Source organism: Seriola dumerili, unplaced genomic scaffold (assembly GCF_002260705.1).
Source record: "Seriola dumerili isolate Sdu_G_001 unplaced genomic scaffold, Sdu_1.0 BDQW01000017.1, whole genome shotgun sequence".
NCBI classification, from domain to species: Eukaryota; Metazoa; Chordata; class Actinopteri; order Carangiformes; family Carangidae; genus Seriola; species Seriola dumerili.
This window is the reverse complement of record NW_019174272.1, coordinates 11,888,596-11,905,867: the sequence shown is the minus strand read 5'-3', so window position 1 is coordinate 11,905,867 and position 17,272 is coordinate 11,888,596. Positions and strand designations below refer to the sequence as shown.

At 40.3% G+C, this 17,272-nt stretch overlaps 1 protein-coding gene across 1 annotated transcript in view; it reads right to left on the bottom strand.

The window, feature by feature from the left end:
• Positions 1-5,175: 5,175 nt before the first annotated feature.
• LOC111227457 (serine protease HTRA1-like) overlaps positions 5,176-17,272 on the bottom strand; it is a 39,950-nt gene continuing 27,853 nt past the window's right edge. Inside the window, exons 2-9 of the mRNA XM_022752968.1 lie at positions 12,639-12,738; positions 12,342-12,546; positions 8,721-8,915; positions 8,565-8,597; positions 7,900-8,014; positions 7,748-7,805; positions 7,040-7,135; positions 5,176-5,341 (exon numbers count right to left, since the gene is read on the bottom strand). Coding sequence (XP_022608689.1) covers positions 5,176-5,341; positions 7,040-7,135; positions 7,748-7,805; positions 7,900-8,014; positions 8,565-8,597; positions 8,721-8,915; positions 12,342-12,546; positions 12,639-12,738 — 968 coding nt within the window. The remainder of the gene's footprint in view (positions 5,342-7,039; positions 7,136-7,747; positions 7,806-7,899; positions 8,015-8,564; positions 8,598-8,720; positions 8,916-12,341; positions 12,547-12,638; positions 12,739-17,272) is intronic.

Sequence of the window (17,272 nt, the reverse complement as noted above, 5' to 3'; positions counted from 1 at the left end):
TTGTCTTTGCTAGCAGCTGTTGAGGAGTTAAATTCTGCATTTTTACCACTGCAGCTGTCTTTGCTGTTCCTCGTTCATAGTACTTTTTGCAACCAATCAACTGCAGAGTATACGATCTGCTTCCTGTTTGCACCAGCTCGTGCAAACCCATTGCTTCAGGTGAGTTAGTCTGGACGGATAGGGTTTCTGTTTGAAAACGCAGTTTTAAAATGAAGACGTAGTAGTGCAGGCTTACTATAACTGCTTCTGAGTGGACTCTTGTCTGCTATGAAAGTAAGATCAACCACAGGGTTTTGTGATAGTAAATACAGCATGTGATTTTAGCAGGAATTCCCACTATTACATTTTTTGCCTGATTGTCATCTGTCATGAAGTTAATCTATATAAGCAGTGAATATATTATATAAGATCATTTCTTCAATTAAAAGTGAGTGAGATATTTGAAACCTAACAGCTGCACACTAACTACCTTTCCATGTTAATGTGTCGCTGCCTTTCTAGTTGTTTGTCACTACGTGAGTCGGAAAAGGTCCGGTTAGTGAACACTGGTAATGAAAATCAGTTTTCTCTCTGAGCTCTTTTTGACACCAAAGAACATAAATGAACACGTGGTTCAGTAAAGTGCCGCATTATTTGTTGTCAGTTTTCCCCACATGGGTCCAACTGTCCAATCACTAAGTTACCACTCAGTTCATGTGACTTCATGGTTACTCCTCTTGGTTTATTTGTAATAAGTGTGAACACGAGCTGAACCAGAACTAACAGACAACAATCTGACTTTTTTTTCTTTTTCATGGTTCAGAGCAAATGATCCGAACTACAGCCATGGAGCATCCTTAAAGTGAAAAGTCAAGCACTTCCAGGTCTGTGGTCCTGGTTTGGGAATTAGCCTTCACATCCTGGGAAGTTTTGGGTTTGATGAATGATAGAAAATCCAATTCAGTCTTGATGCATCACATTTTCTCTTGCGACAGAAATCCTCTTATTTCACATTGTTCACACACTGCAGAGTGATACAGTCTGGTTGACGGTCTCTGTTCACATACATGATTTTGCATATTGATCAAAGAATCCTCAATTGGAGTTCAACTAGATTCAGCCGTTTCCTGAGGGCAGCATCCTACACTGAGTTATTACAAAGTTATCATTCCTTTTCCTTCTTCAGATTACCAACTAGCCCGGCTTCGACCCTTCACTGTCCTCTGCTGCTGGAGGCGTTCTGAATTCTGTATTTTCTCTGCTGCTTCACTTTGTTCCAACTGTGCTTAGATTGATTAACATTACAGCCGCAAGCAAGTATGAACACAGAACTACAGATGGATAGTGATCACATAAGTCACATTGATGAGGTGGTGATTTAGTAGTTGTCAGCATCGGGCTAAGGGAGGTGTTTTGAGACAGGGGCGAGCAGTAAATTCCTTTACCTCGGGTGGAAAAAAAAAAAAAACTACATCTGAGCTATGTGGGCGCGTTTCCCTTCTTTGTATTCCGGTGAGCCCGGCGCCCGACCACATGTCTCAAACTAAAACAAATTCAGATTTTCATTGGCTTTATCCAGCTAAGCTCAGGTCTCGCATTAAATATTCAAATCTTCATCTTCCGCTTTGTTAAATTCCTTGTCTTTACTTGAACTGAAGGTTTATGTGCTCTGTCATAGAGAGAGCAGAGTTTCATTACCTAAGGATTCATAAAAACCCCTTTAGGTCTGGTGATAAAAGGTTAAAGAAGACATGAGAGTCAACTGTTCTCATCCTGCAGTAGCAGCAGCAATATGCTTTTAGCAGGCTATATATTTTCTGGTGGCTCAACATCTTTTGTAGAGGGAAGCATTGAAACACAGCTTTACATATTATTTTTCTGCTAATTCACGAAATGGAAATGTATCTGCTGTCTTACACTCCCGTAACAAACATCCATGTGCAAGGTGTTCTCTTTAATCTGAATGTATTTTTTTTCTTTTGCTGTAATTCTTTCTTCAGCCTAAACCAGAATTGTGCAGAATTGGCCTACAATGACTACATAACACGCTGTGTTAATGCCTGTTTCTAAACTGTAATGTTCTGGCTTTGTAAGATACTGTATATAATATCGATCTGCCACAGCAGAAGCTTGATTTTATATTCTTTAGCTTTAATCCACTGTTCTATTTATTTATTTGTTTTGTATGCTGTTGAGTCAGATGTGTTCCTGGGAGCCGTAGAGGAAATATACTTCTTTGAGTCTATTATGTTTATTTGACAATGTTTGTTTTGCAAAGAAAATTCGTAGTTGACATGTTTCTCCTGGAATAAAAAGAAGGAAGTCTTTGCTGTGCTCTTCAGCTTTTTAATCAAAGCTACACATGTTACAATGGTGAGAAGGAATCCAAAGTGTCTCGTGTATTTATAAGTGTTCACAGTCATTAAATAAAAAGAACCTGGAACAGTGTGTTCTCTGAATTCTCTGATTAGAGGTAATTGGCTGTGGCTGGTGGGTTTGTGGGTAAAATGTCAATGAAAGACTGAAGAATGAAAACTGGCCATATATTGAAGAAAGATTCTGTATATGCACAAAGTTTATGGACCGACATACTGCACTTAGATCTTGCTATAGTCTTGGTTGTTTAAGTTCTCCATGTACACATGAAGTTACCTTAAACTTTGACTTTATGAGTCTCAAATTTGACTCATCAGGTCTATAAAATAACCTTCCTAATCTGTTATGCAGTAACAGTAACAGTGTGTAATGTTTTCTGTAAATGTAAATATGCACAAACCTCATCAGTCTTGAATAGAAACAGTTGGTACTGTGATTGGAATAATAATACAAAGTCCCAGGGGCCGGTTTCACAAAGATCCACTGACTGTATCTAAGACATCTAAATTCATCCGCTGCACAAAGCAGGTGTTGACAGAACAGTAGTTCGACTATCTTAAGCCTGACTGTGGTGCAATGAATTCTGGGTAATTTCAGACCGCATCCAACCACTGAGCTCCATTTACCCGAGCAGAAAATGTTTGTCTTTTGGAACAATTCAACAATTACACGGACGTTTTACTTTGTGAGTTCAGCAAAGAGTGAAACAATGAAAAGCAAAATCTAATTTTGAAAAATATGCTGTCTCTGAAAGCTCTTTCCCTTCTCCTTTCTCTCTCCATGACAATGTTAGCCAACCACAAATTATGAGCCATGTTTTCCTGTTTTTTGTTGTCGGGTGCTGGTGGTCAGCACAGGTGTCATTGATTGTTACCATGGTAACACTGGTCTTAGTCATGAATGAGATCGGGAGTAAGGTGGATTTTTTTGGCTTGAAATTATTCAGTCTTATTGTGAAACAGTCTCACTTGCATTGAACTGATCTGTGAGCAGAATGAAGACACTACAGACCAGTCTGACATATCTTTGTGAAACCAGCCCCAACTCACGTCCTCCAATTATTAAAGTCATTATTAAAAAAGTCACACAGCACTTAACATGTCAACCACACAGTTAACTTTTGCTTTTTACTCACCGCTAATTGTATTTAACAATGCAGATAGTTAAGTGTCTAAATTCACACACTTATACCCACACTTGCTATTTTTGAGTGCTTAAGTGCATTCACATTGACAAGTATGGCAACAGGCAGTGCACTTTAAGCTCCTGGATGATCACTCAAAACTGTCAAAAAGTTGTGTGTAAAACAATGGACACTTCTCACCCTCAACGCACGCCATCTTGGCTACGTAGCAGAAGGGGAGGGGCCATCAATGTATTTTCAAACTTGTGAAAATGGCGACTGAAGAAGGACACGTTGTTGGCCCTGATGTCGCATGACACAGGAGGCACACACAGGAATATATATATATACATATAATAACACAAAATTAGATATTACTGGAGGGGTGAAACATATGCAAACTATAGTACGTCAAATGTGCTAACATAATGACACAAGCAGGCAATGAGAAAAAAATTACATAATAATAATAACAATAACGATATCAGACACCAAAAACAAAGTTTATTTTGAAGTAAAGCTAACAAAGACACCCGCACGGTGGGTGACAATCGTATCACCTGTTGCGATTGTCATTTCCATTGAGTGCACAAAGGTGTGGTTTTTCATTTGGGGCAACACTACTTGTTGTTGAAATTCACACACTACGCCAGTGAGTATACTGTGTACACAATGTACTACAGGTGACTACTGACTGAAGTATCAGCATTGGTTTTGTTTGTACCTCTGGCTTTTGTAATTCCACCCCAATACTGAGAAACTGAGCTTAAACATTAAACTACACCATCTCCTTCCAGGAACAACAGGCCTCATGCAAGAACCACTCAGATTTGGCTTTCATTGGCACGTACGAATGACTTAAGACAATTTGTACGAACTAAAATTCACGAGTGGTCCAGACCTGTTGAGTCATGAACAGAGAGACTGGCCCTTTTCACAGGGTGAAACACTCATCTGACCTGCAATCATAATGCCTTAAGATGAATTCATTAAAAAGTCAAATATTATATAAGACCAAATTATTGCAAAATTTATATTCTGTTCACGATATCATCATCACCATGTCTCGCCAATATACTGAGGTTCTTGAGGTCATTTTTGGCATATATCTTAATACAGAAACTCATCCATGTCAGTGGTTTCTGAGAGAATCCTCTCACTGCCTCAGGGTCTTTAAGCAACCTTTTAACCAGCAGTTTATGACGTAACCACCAGACTGTACAATGTATCCCTGGAGTTATTTTGTACAAATGATGCAGTTTATTAACACACACCTGCTTTATCTAATTTTATTTCCGTCATTAGTTTCCTTCATTTCCTTTCTAAAAACACAGGGTGTATGTATGGGTATTGTAAAATAGCTGAATAGTAGTTTGTGATCACTGGGGTGGTCGCCTTTGTCAGTCAGAACATAATGTGTCTTGTTGTTCTGTATGTATCTTTACCTGTGATGATTTCCTCCTCTGTGATTGGTCACATTTGCTTAAAAGGGCGGCCCTTCATTATTAATTCTGAGGAACTGACTAAGTGAGGTGTTTACATCTTGATGTTTAAGATCACTGAAACACTTCCTGGTGTTCAGTCTCCTTTGAACTCTTGTAACCATAAGATAGATCCACAGGTGTTTTTTTTTTACCAGTTCAGTCATACACTGTATTAAAGTACATGTCTTTTTTTTGTTTTTAAAGCCGTTGATTTCAGTCCGTCTCCTCAGGAGTGACAGTTAGTGTAACGTCCCTCGTCTTTCGTCTCACCACCACTGAAAGCACGGCGCTGCTCTGGACGGCTTGGCTCACTTCCTGCGTTGTGTGAACGGGCTGCCCGTTGATGCCAACGATGACGTCGTGATTTATCATGCCAGCGCTGCAGAGAAAACAACGCCATACCTGAGTCACAAAGTAAGCCTTACTAAAACAGACCCAACCCAGCTGGGTAGGTATATACCCTAAGGAAAACAACAATGACCTTTAGACAAGTCTGTTCCTGTGTCAGGCTCCTTCCCCCTTAAAAGACAAAGTAAATAAACGGTGAGGTGAGGGCTTTATGATGCAAGCCACTGCATGACATTTAAATTTGAGGCAATTGCTTTCACTCATGGTTTTATGCAGACTGATTGACAAAGCGCGCAAGACTGTAGAGTAAGATTAAAGATTACATTCAGACAATAGCGAGGAGTACTATAGCAAACAATTCAGCACTGTCATTATAGACTGCTGCTGCATGCTGTTCAAAGCTTCAGGCTTCAATGTTACATGAGGCGGCGCTGGACTACTTAGAATGTTGAGAGTCTAAAGAGTCGTCTTTCTCTTGGTCTTCACCAAGATGTGAAAGCTTTGCCCGTGGGAAGCGCAGTTATAATGAGCAACCAGACCACGGTTGCACAGCGCAGCCTTGAGAAATGCAGGGATGATCTTATTCCGGAGGCCTCCACCTGCCAGTTCACTGCACAGCTGTTGCATTTTGTAAAACCTAGTGCCTCTTACTGTACATCATACAGGTTATATCCACTAACTCACTGGTGTGGTGTCTTACTTTGAAACTCACACCAATGGGAACAAAACATATATTTAATCTTTTAACAAGGTAAGAACATTTTAGATTGACATTGGTGGATAATTACATGCGTGCCAGTTTGGGTTGGACTTTTTTTTAAGGCTAAAAATGATGCTGCAAAAGAAATATGAGAACCTGATCAGATTCATTTTTCACTCAATATTCCTCCTGGGGCAGGAAAGTCTCTGCAACACTATATGTAGAACATAGACTACTTAAATCCAGTGTAAAAATTACATTAAAGCTGCACTAGTTAATATTTTTTATTGATGGATCAAATGAATAATTTGCAACGTGAAAGCCGTTGCTCTTAGTAATGAACCCACATTGCTCTGCTCTTCCCATTCATCAGACACAACTCCAGCTAAATGCTAATGCTACTTCTTTTTTTTCGGCAATCGTTTGCTAACACTTTCACAATAACAACTTTTTAAGACATCAGTCTTTTCAGCCTTTTACGCTGCCACCAAGTGGCCAACTGGTGAAAACTATTTGGCTTTTCAGCTGCTAAATGCTCTCACTGTGTTTATCAGATAGCTGTTAGCTGGACTACCAGACTGAAGAACAGTTTCGTTCCCTGGGCTATCACAACTCTAAATTCCATTAATGTATATATTGATATGAGGATTGCTGTCATCTGCTGAGCTATTTTAAGTATCGCTATTTTAATATTCACTGTAAATAATAGCTTACTCAGCAAAGCACTTTTCTATTTCTTTTAAAGTATTTATTGTATTTTAAATGCAATATTCTTTTTAATTGCAATATTCTTTTTTTGTCCCTCCAAACTTGTGTTTCTGTTTGCACTGATCAGGAGTAGCACTTCATAATTTCGTTGTCATATTTTGATAGACAAAAAAAGGGTTTACATTTCTATTTCTATTTTGTCTGACTGCTACTTGGTACTGGGCAGTCAGTCAGGCAAACATGTTATGTTTTACCCTACTTGTGAAATTGCGAGCTGAATTGCACACCTCATAGTATTAGAGACCAGGTATTCACTCTTACCTGGATGCAGCTCCTCCAGGTATTACCTCATAAACATAAACTCCTGAGCCCACGTCTGGAAATTCACCCTCGCGCTCCCTGAGATCTTGGATCAAACTGGACATAAAGTGGACATGAAGATGGGGAAGAGAAACTTGAAACAGTCTTTTCCAACTAAAATTAGATTATAATTATGTTCAACAAGACACGTGCCAAATGAAAAATCACTCAGCCATATATTGTATGTATTGCGATTGTATTGCTTACATGGTTCCTAATTTTAAAAGCATTTCAGATTGCAGTTTACGTCTATAAAGCGTCACAACATGTGTGATAATCATTATTAGAAAGGTACTGTATGTAACATATTACACACCACATGCATGTGTAACTGTAGGACTGAGAATAATAAGTGGAATGTAATTTTCTGATTAGCCCACACTGTGCATCATGTGCAAAGTTTCTTTAAACTTCTAAAAGGGATAATGTTGTATATTGCAAAGCATCACAGGCTTCAGAAAGTATTCAGACCGCTTCACTTTTTGCACTTTATTGTGTTGTCGATTTCATTTTTAATGAATCTATGAATGGATGCCATCTTGGAGTCTGGCGTCCAGTTGTTACAATGCATCCTTGGTACTGCCTCACAGAGCTGCTAGAGATGTCTTCCTAAAATGAACATGAGGTATTTTGGAAATGAGGAAATGAGTTACATTGATGTTTACTCACGATGGTGAGAGCTGCAGCATCCGGACGCCTATGTATTTCTTTTTTTCCTGCGCATTTCCTAAAACCAAACCAATGAACAAATTAATAAATGATTGACTGAAAAAATGATTGAGATTATAGAGTCAGCAACGCCAACATAAGGTCCTGCTCACCATTGACTTGTCTGCTGTGGGATTCAGCGAGGAACTGGTGTATTTTGTCCGCAGGAATGGCAAAAGAGATTCCTGCTGCCACTTTCAGAGTGTTTATGCCTATTACATCTCCATCCTGTTAAACACAGAGAGGAAAGACAGCCATGAGATTGCCATCTTAAGTGTTTCATTGATTTCATAGCTTCACTACGTGGAGAAAGAGAACAGCAGTGAGACCGTCTCTTTCTCTCCTAATTCACATAACATCTATTAAAGTTTTGGTTATTGTAGCAACTTGTGTGTGTTTTTACAATGAAGAACATTTATAAAATGTACCATCCACATGGAAACTCTTCTCCTGTGGCAAGAACATTTTTGGGGAAAGGAAGCTGGAGGCATCAACCTTGATAAATAAATGTACAATGTGTATGACTTTATTCCACAATAACAATGCAGAGGCCTCCATAATCAGGTCCTGTCCTAAAATACTGTGAGGGAGGCTTAAACTTGATCCTGAGGAGGCAGCCTGGAGGCTTTGGGTATTAAATAAAACAAAATCACGACCTTAGTCCTCACTGTCATAAATAAAACAAGAAAGATCGCCTGTATAGAAGAAAGCATAACAAATATGCAAATGGAATGATATTATCTCTTTACACATGATACAGCACTAGAAATCCTCTTACCAAGTTGACAAGTGGTCCGCCGGAGTTGCCGTACTGTGAATCAGCACAGAAACAAAAACATGTTCTTACTCATTGTTAATTTAGAGCAAAAGGCTGGCTATAAATAGTTCAAATGCAGAACCAAGAAAGGTTTTTTTTTTTTTTTTTGTCACTGACATTAATCATGGCGTCAGTTTGAATGTAGTCCATGTTAGAGTCCTGGAAGCCCAGCTCCCGGCCGTTGCGCTGGACTGTGCTGATAATGCCGGTGGTGACGGTGCTCTGCAGGGAGAAAGGGCTTCCCACCGCCACCACAAACTCGCCGGGACGCAGGTCTGAGGACTGGCCGAGACGCAGCACAGGCAGGGGAGTCTGCACCGAGACGAAAAAGACAGGACGACCCACAGAGAAGGATTAGAATAAACATTAACACATGCTGGGAGAAATGAGGTCAATATCTCTTTCATTAGCTGACCCCGGGTTTGTAAGTTTATTTAAAAACAGCAGGATAACTAGCCTCTCTAGACCAAGTAACTATGGGTTGGTATAGATTGTATACAAGCTGACCCGAGGCTTGATAGTCGCTAAGACAGAACTAAGGAATTACAGAGGGCTTCTGATGAAGAAAGCTGACTTTTATGATATGCACACATTTTGTTCAATATAATATAATCTACACATATCGACATGAGTCAATAGATAGGAGCCCTGTTTACAGCTTTATGATCTTCCTGCAGGAATAATGTCAGATACAGTGCAGCAATATAATCATCAACAATTCAAGGAATGTTGAGATCAATCAAATATATTAGTTCAGCCTAAAAAAGAAGTGCTGATTAGCAAATGTCATAAACCTAGATGGTGAACATGGTACACATTATAACATACCATCAGCATGTTAGTATTGTCATTGTGAGGAAGTTAGCATGTTTGCATTAACATTTGATTCAAAGCACCACTTTGCCTAAGTACAGCCTGACAGAGCTGCTAGCATGTCTATAGACTGTAGCATGTCTGGGATGGCTGTGGCTCAGGAGGTAGAGCGGGTCGATCCCAGTCCACATTTCAAAGTGTCCTCGGCCAAGACACTGAACCGCTGATGTATCCTCGGCGTGAGAATGTGTGTGTAGAAAAGACTGTGTGGGCAGAAAAGACTGTGTGGGTAGAAGAAAGAAAGGAAAGAAAAGTGCTATATGAATGTGTGTGTGAGTGTAAAGCACTTTGAGGTGCTGTTAAGACGAGAAGAGTGCTGCATAAATGCTGTCCATTTACCATTTAGAAAACAATGACTGCATACGTTGTTTGATGACATGCTGAAAATAACTTTGTTGTTGAAGACCATGTGATACAGTGAAAACTCTGGAAAAAGCTAGAAACTGGACCTTGTGGACTTTAGAAACTATTCTTTCTAGGGCAAACAATTCTTAACTTTTAAGCCAAAATGTCCTATAAGTACACTGAAATCATAGCTGCATACCAACATCCATCTCCATGACAACTGTGCAAACTGGCCATGTGATGTGGTTGAAAGCTCTGGAAAGAGACCTTGGCTTCTTTTGTAAAAACACAAATGTTTTCCTGACAAGCAAACTCTGCTTGTGTGAATGAGGACTGTCTGTGCTCACGTTATTATACACCATTAAACCTCTTTGAGGATATTGGATGGTTACAAAGTGTCTGACCTTTGGTAGGAGATGGGTCTTACAGACTACTGTATGACACTTGATTCTGGCAGCCTTTCTTATCATTTATATAAAGCCCACTGAGATGTAATCAAGTTACGAAGCCATGACTGGAGTCTTTGGCTCAGCTGTCTGGAGGAGACCAAGTCCCTGGCGTGATCCAGCTGCTGCTTTATAAAACACCTGATGATTGACTCGTTCATGATATAACTGGTTTAATTTTCATTTGAGTATCCTAAAGTCTCTTACAAGGAGCTTAAAGAAACCTGTACCTTTAGGTTGTCACTCATTTTATATGTAAAACCTGACAGACTGCTTTTGAGATTTTTCTACTTTCTCACTTTCTACATCTCATATTACCTGCTTCTTATAATATTACCCAAGCAGCAACCTCCTAGGCTGAAAAATTAAGCCAACACGGAAGTGCAAATAACCGCAGTTCCTCTAATGATCACTAGAGGCTGGCTTCAACAGTGATCTCCATAGACTCCCATGTTAAAATGTCCTACTTTACACCAGAAATAAATATGTTTACAACCTGGTACAGGCAACAGTTTTAGTCTCTACGGCTAATTTCCTCCTTCATGACAACTGTATGGGGGTAAAATTTTATATAACTCTTCTGTTTACATTTTATTAAGGCTTAAAGTTCTCCATAATTGAGAGTGTGGCCCCTTTGAGTGACAGCTGAGTGAGCATATCCGCCACAAACCGCCATTCAGTGAAGTCTCAGCTCCACACGCCCCACCTCTTTGCTCATTTTTGGATTAGCTGGGAATTAGGGGCGGATACAGGCACTGCCAGGATGGCGATAGCGAGGCAGTTCACTCAGAGCTTCATAACTGCTCTTCAGAAACCTGTGGGTGACATCACAGAGGCTACGTCCATCTTTATTGACAGTCAAGGATATTACATTTTTCTTATAAATTTTAAACTTGATCCTCAAAATATTATCACTTTATTCTTAAAATCTCTTTTTTTTTCTAATGTGGCCATAGTACTCTACTGTAAGGTTTACTTCCATCAATAAAATTATCACTGCCAACAACTCTGCCTCTCAGAAATGACTGTGAAAATTAACTGTCAGTTAGTTTCTCCCATAACAGGAAGTATCCTTATGAGCCTGACCATTTTCCTGAATCTTATATAATTTTCGAGTAAGTCTTTAGTTATTAACAATTTGATCAACATCATTAATAGGTACCTAAAGTCACTAAGTTAACGCCTTGCTCTTGATTTCTCTGGTATCATAATTTCCTACACTGGAAATGAGGGTTTGTTTCTTTTATAAGCTTCTAATCTATGTGACATTAACATGGAGGATATGGTGAGTATAAACCAAACTAAACTAAGCCTTAGCTTGTCTCTGCCTGCCTTCTCTTATTCCAGGCTGAGGCCATTTATCTCTGGGGTGGTTTGTAATGCTCAGCTGAATTTATAGCCACATCTCCCGGGGCATGGAGCCTTATGTCACGACAAATTTGCCTTTTAGGTAAGTTTTACAACTCCTTCTACAAGGAATGTAATATAGAGAGATATAGCATTGTACAGCTGTCCCCACCTCTCAGTAGTTTAAAGACAGATCTCTTCACCTTTACATCAGTCAAATACAGAGACTTGTCTCTGTATCTCATTTACTCCCATTCAAGCGCAGTTGATGTGATCTTGAGGTATTCTTGTATTCAGATCAGTACTAAAAAATGTTAATCATGCTTCATGCCGAGTGGAGTCTCACTGAAATGGTTTGGGAGCAGAGTCCCCTCTACGAAGCAGCTGGTTGTGTGAGAGCATGTCTGAGCTGACATGTTTTATTTAGAACAGCACTTGCAAATATATAAAAAAAATTGCTTAAGCTTTGAATTTACAAGACATGACCAAATACCACCCAGAGGAAAACAGATGACGAACTGCCCATGTAAAGAAATTGAGTCTAATTTTGCGGGCAAAGGCCCCTGATGACTTTCTCCCTCAAATTTCCCCATCGCCCCACTATGTGTGCAAGATTAATACTCTTTGATGTTGGCCACTGATGATTAGCTGGCAGGCCAGAGGAAAGCACAGGAATGAATTTAGTCTAAGACCCTTGGGAAGCTGATGGGAAACAATGAGCACTCACATCTGGTTCGATCTTGATAAGTGCGATGTCCATCTTCTGGTCCATGTCCTTGACTACAGCGTTGTATTGGATACCACTTCTCAGCTCCACTTTTATCCTCTGCTTGTTGGTGAGCACGTGTGCGTTGGTGATGATCCAGCCATCCTCTGACACTACAAACCCAGAGCCACTTGACACGGAGAGCTCATCGCTAGAAAATGGCACTCTGGCATGAGAAAAGGCAAAAGATGATTGCACCTGCAGGAACACGATCGTTGACAACGACCCTTTTCATTTTCTTTCTTCACGTAGTTTTACCTTTGGAAAAGCTCCAGATGAACAACAGCAGGCATAATCTTGTCCACTACATCTGCAATGAAGTTAAACTTGTAGCGCATACTTCCTGGATGTTGCATTCCTTTGAGGATAAAAGATATTAGATGAAAGATTAAGACAGTTTATACAATCAGAAAACACTAGCAGGGATGTCAGTGTTGGTGTATAACTCAACAATTATGTATTACCATGGAAGTTTATACAAACACTCATGGTCTCCAGAGCTCCTGCTGACTTGTTGGTTGTTAATCACAATGCGCCCAAAATAATTTTTACCTGCTTAATAGAAAGTAGCCCAATTATGCAGAAAGCCATCCTATCTGACAACATGAGTTTGACTATGGTGTTTTGTAAGTTTCTATTTTAAAATAAAACTTTACAGATTTAGAGGATAGTCATGCTAGTGGCTCTTGAAAGCTGTTGTTAAGATAAATACTTCAGAATACTAACATGCATGTTAACCATCTTAGCTTAGCGTGTCAGCATGCTAACATTTGCTAATTAGATGAGACTGATGGGAGTTTCATTATTTTTGCAGGTATTTTGTCATGAACCAAAGTAAAATTTTACCTGATGTACACTAGATGAAAATCAGTTTAACCTGAGAGGAACATGAATGTTTGGACCAAATTTCATGGTAATCCATCCAATAGTTGTTGAGACATTTTGTTACGCAGCCTTTTGGATCTGGTTTATATGATTACAAACCCATGTGAGCTGAGCATAATTGTACATACTCATAAAAACATCATACATTTATTTATTTATACATACTGTTGGAAGGATTAGAAAAAAATGGTACAGATGTTTACTGTCCCCAGACTATGATGACTTAATGACTTGATCTGATCATTCATCTAGTGCCACCAGCAGGTTGCTGATGTTAGCATTTAGCTTACAGCACTGCTGGCATACAGCCTCAATGCCTTCATGGCTACAATGAGATCTTAAAGGGGAACAGCACAGATTGTACTCATCAAAAAACTTCATAAAATGTCATTGGAGTATACTGTATACTGCAAAAAAGTTGTATTGTTATGTCTAGGGGGAGCTCTGTCCTCAAGTGATGTCACTTGAGTCAGCATTCTTTGAGGCTGAAAGCTTCAAATTTGAAAATGAAAACGATCTGGGAGTGTGCAGGGAAAGGAAGAAGAAAGAGTTAGAGAGCTGAGCAACCCACTCTTCATCTCTGCTTGGAGCTAGTGACTCAGGGCTACATTAGCTGCAAATAGCATTACACACACACACAAGCTGTTTCCCAATTCAGGGGCTGCATCCATCAGAGCCTGCATTTGAAGACTGACTGCATCGCAGTGGTGTTACCAGTCTGTCCCATTTCCAAGGCTCCTTCAAATGTGGCCTTCTTTTCATGGGCTCCAATGGGTGGCTCCATCTTGTCCCAACCTATCCCAAGATTCATTACACGCCGGTAATGAAAATAATAATGCAGCAAACAACACCGACAGAGAGCCTGAGGTTTATTCTTTTAAATGTAAGTATTGGGTTTCAGCTCAGTTCAACGGCTAACAACTGTTAAAACCCAAGGGCCTTAAAACCGCCAGTTTTTGTAAAAAAAAAAGTTACATGTCAAGGTTGTCAAGGGTTGCTACATGGCAAGAGCAGTGCTATGCGAAACAACGGTAAGGGCGGATACAGCTGAAGACACAATGCAAAAATTCTCTGTAGGCCAGACCGTCTCATTTCAGTTTGACCTTTGTGGTCTACGACAGTTGCAAAGTGCCACACCTTCACAGACCATGTGCCCTGAATCTGAGCTGCATTGTGGGTAAATGTGCCAGGTTTTTTCAAGGAGGATGTATGCGTGGAGTAAAAAAAAATATGATCTCTGTTTTTGAAACTTTTAAACTGTCCATCGTGAGTGCAATGCTGAGTCAGTGTACTCTGTTGTCAGTTTGCCAGTCATTACCCCTCCCTGTCTGTTCACAGCCTCTCTGCCCTGCAGTTGTCCTCAGAGTTTCCCATCTTCAGCAATTACTCCCACCTGCACATCTGTTCTCAATCTCCTAATCAGCTCCTCAGCATATGTACCAGCCACTGTCCCTCAGATCCTCCAAGCTCCCTGTAACGCACATCGTGATTGTCCGTCATACCAACAGCTGCTTTCTGGTCCTCCTCCTACTCGTTCCTGTTTAATCTCTTCATTCTCCTTAATATCTACACCTAAAATGTTACTTATCTTCGGCTACTCACTGTGTGCTAACTAATTAGCATCCGTACAGCTGGTGGTGGTGAAGTGCACCACAAAACACCCGATAAAATCCTTCAAAACAAACCCTCTAAGGTGATCACAAGTGTATCTCCACACTGCAGCGTGTGCAGGCCACCACAATCTTCCACTAATTCTTCAAGATGTCTCATTCCAATAAATCTACTACTACTATCTACTATCTATCTAGAGTTCGGCCAGTTACTGAAAACTTCAACCTCAACAAGACCCCTGAATATCAGGTCATTATCTACAAATGCTTTTCAGATAAATCAGGATATGATTGGTTTATGTCAAACATAACCACAACCAAATGTTTTCTTACCACTAAATGAAGCTTCCCCATCTGAGTATCCCAACGCCCATGTTGCTCTGGCTACTAAAGAATGTGGGGGTGTTGCCGTAATCTACAAGTCTATTTTCAATGTAACCTTCAAACTGGATGTTATTTTTAACAAGAGTTAAAAGAGTTAAAAGAGTCTGAATTCTACAATGACAGTTGGGGAGGTAGATTTTTTCTCAGGGGTGAAAATGAACCCAGTACAGTGTAGTCGTGTGCTTCAGTGAACTAACAGTCCTTACAGTATCTTGCTTGTTTAACTAAAGCTTTCAAATAAATGTAGTGCATGATAGGGATAGGGATATTGTTATGAGTCATACAAGTACAGTAAGTGCAGGAGTGGATACTCTATTTTCCTTTGCCAGTGTCTTTTGAGTTTGAGGAAGTTGTAGCCTATGAGCGAGGTGACTTCGACTGATTACCAGATATGAAAAATCTACTTTAACTAAGCAACTACACTTTCATATGACTCACACACATCGCATCCATTCCCAGATCACAACCTTCTCAAATTTGAAGTGATACTAGCCTGTCTTTGTAATGTTGCTGCTGATGTATTTACCTCAACACCCAAGGGTCCGTCAAATTTAACTGCTCCTGTTGAGTGATTACAGGTGGCCTGGCTCCTATAACTGTAGCGACAGACCCTGACCCTGAAAATTGTACCAGTGTACAGTGTACAGTTCTAGTCTCTTCGATTCAGTTGCACCTCTAACTTGACAGTCAAAGAGGTCGACACTTTGGTTGCGTGAAGAAACACGTGCCCTGAAGCACGCCTGCGGGAGCGCCACTCTAAACTGGCAGTATTCTACCTCCATTGGTACGAGTGTGTTCTGAATTACAGGCACGCTCTGCCCGCAGCTTGAGCAGTATATTTCTCCTGCTCTCCACTCTCCCCTGCCAACCAGATTACTGTAAACTTTCTGATAACCGCTGCTTCACTCGTCCATGCTGTGTGCCTCTCCCTCTCCCGCATAGTGTTTGTTTGCTGAGGGAGTGGGGAGAGTGTCGGTGAGAGGATGTGCATCTTCTCTGAAAGTTTGGCTTTGTGTGTAATTCTCACTGGTGACTCTCACAGTGTCTCACTGGTCACACAAGTTTTCTTAAGCACTCCAGGTGTCCCGTGGTGGCTGATCGTGGCTTTATGCGGCAGCATCCAGCGCTTGGTTTGGTATCATGGCTGGTGTTAACGATGGGTCTGAGGTTTTAGCATGGTATCAAATTACCGGTCAGCGTGGAATACTCGGCAGAGGAGTGTAGTTTGGTGATAGGGGGTTGTTGTTGGATACGAAAGTTTATGGAGACTGTCCCCATGTAAAAAGGTGTGTGGTAGGTAGGTGGTTTGTGCAGCAGGTTATTATAACCCATGGTTATGTTTTGTTGATAGGCAACATCTAGTGGTCGCTGTAATTATGACAGGAGCAAAGGGAAAAGTGCGGTGACGTGGTATAAAGAGAGACAAAGTCCACGTCAGCAGGAGGTTGTGGTGGATGGATGGGTCAACAAAACACAGGAATACGACACAGGAGAGTATGATACCCAAGTAAAACTATTCGTTTTCTGTTGTTTCTATTATCCCTGACCGTTTAACAAAGTGAACCACATTACTATTATTGTAACCATGACAACAAAGATTGTCTAATGTTGAGGTAGTCCTTATTTTAACCCAAATCACCATCTTTTCCTAAACCTAACCAAACCATGGCTGTTATTATAGTAACCATGGTGACAAAGGTAGATACACCGCTAACGGTACAGTCCGCATGTTTATTATTGTAACCATGACAACCAAGGTCCGGAACGGCTGCTGCCATAGGGGCACTATTTCAGGAGACACTTCTATGAGTTGTATCAGAGGGTTGAGAAAAACGACCTGTGTGGTTGTTCAGGTTGGAGGACTGGTTGGATTAACAGTGCAGATTTGACTGACAAAGTGAGTGGTGTTGTTAGGGTATTTCTGAGAAACACTTATGTAAACAGTTTTCTCTTTGTTAATCCAGCAAAAAAAAAACGTCTAATTTACAACCATTTATCAGCCGGTGAGCAAAA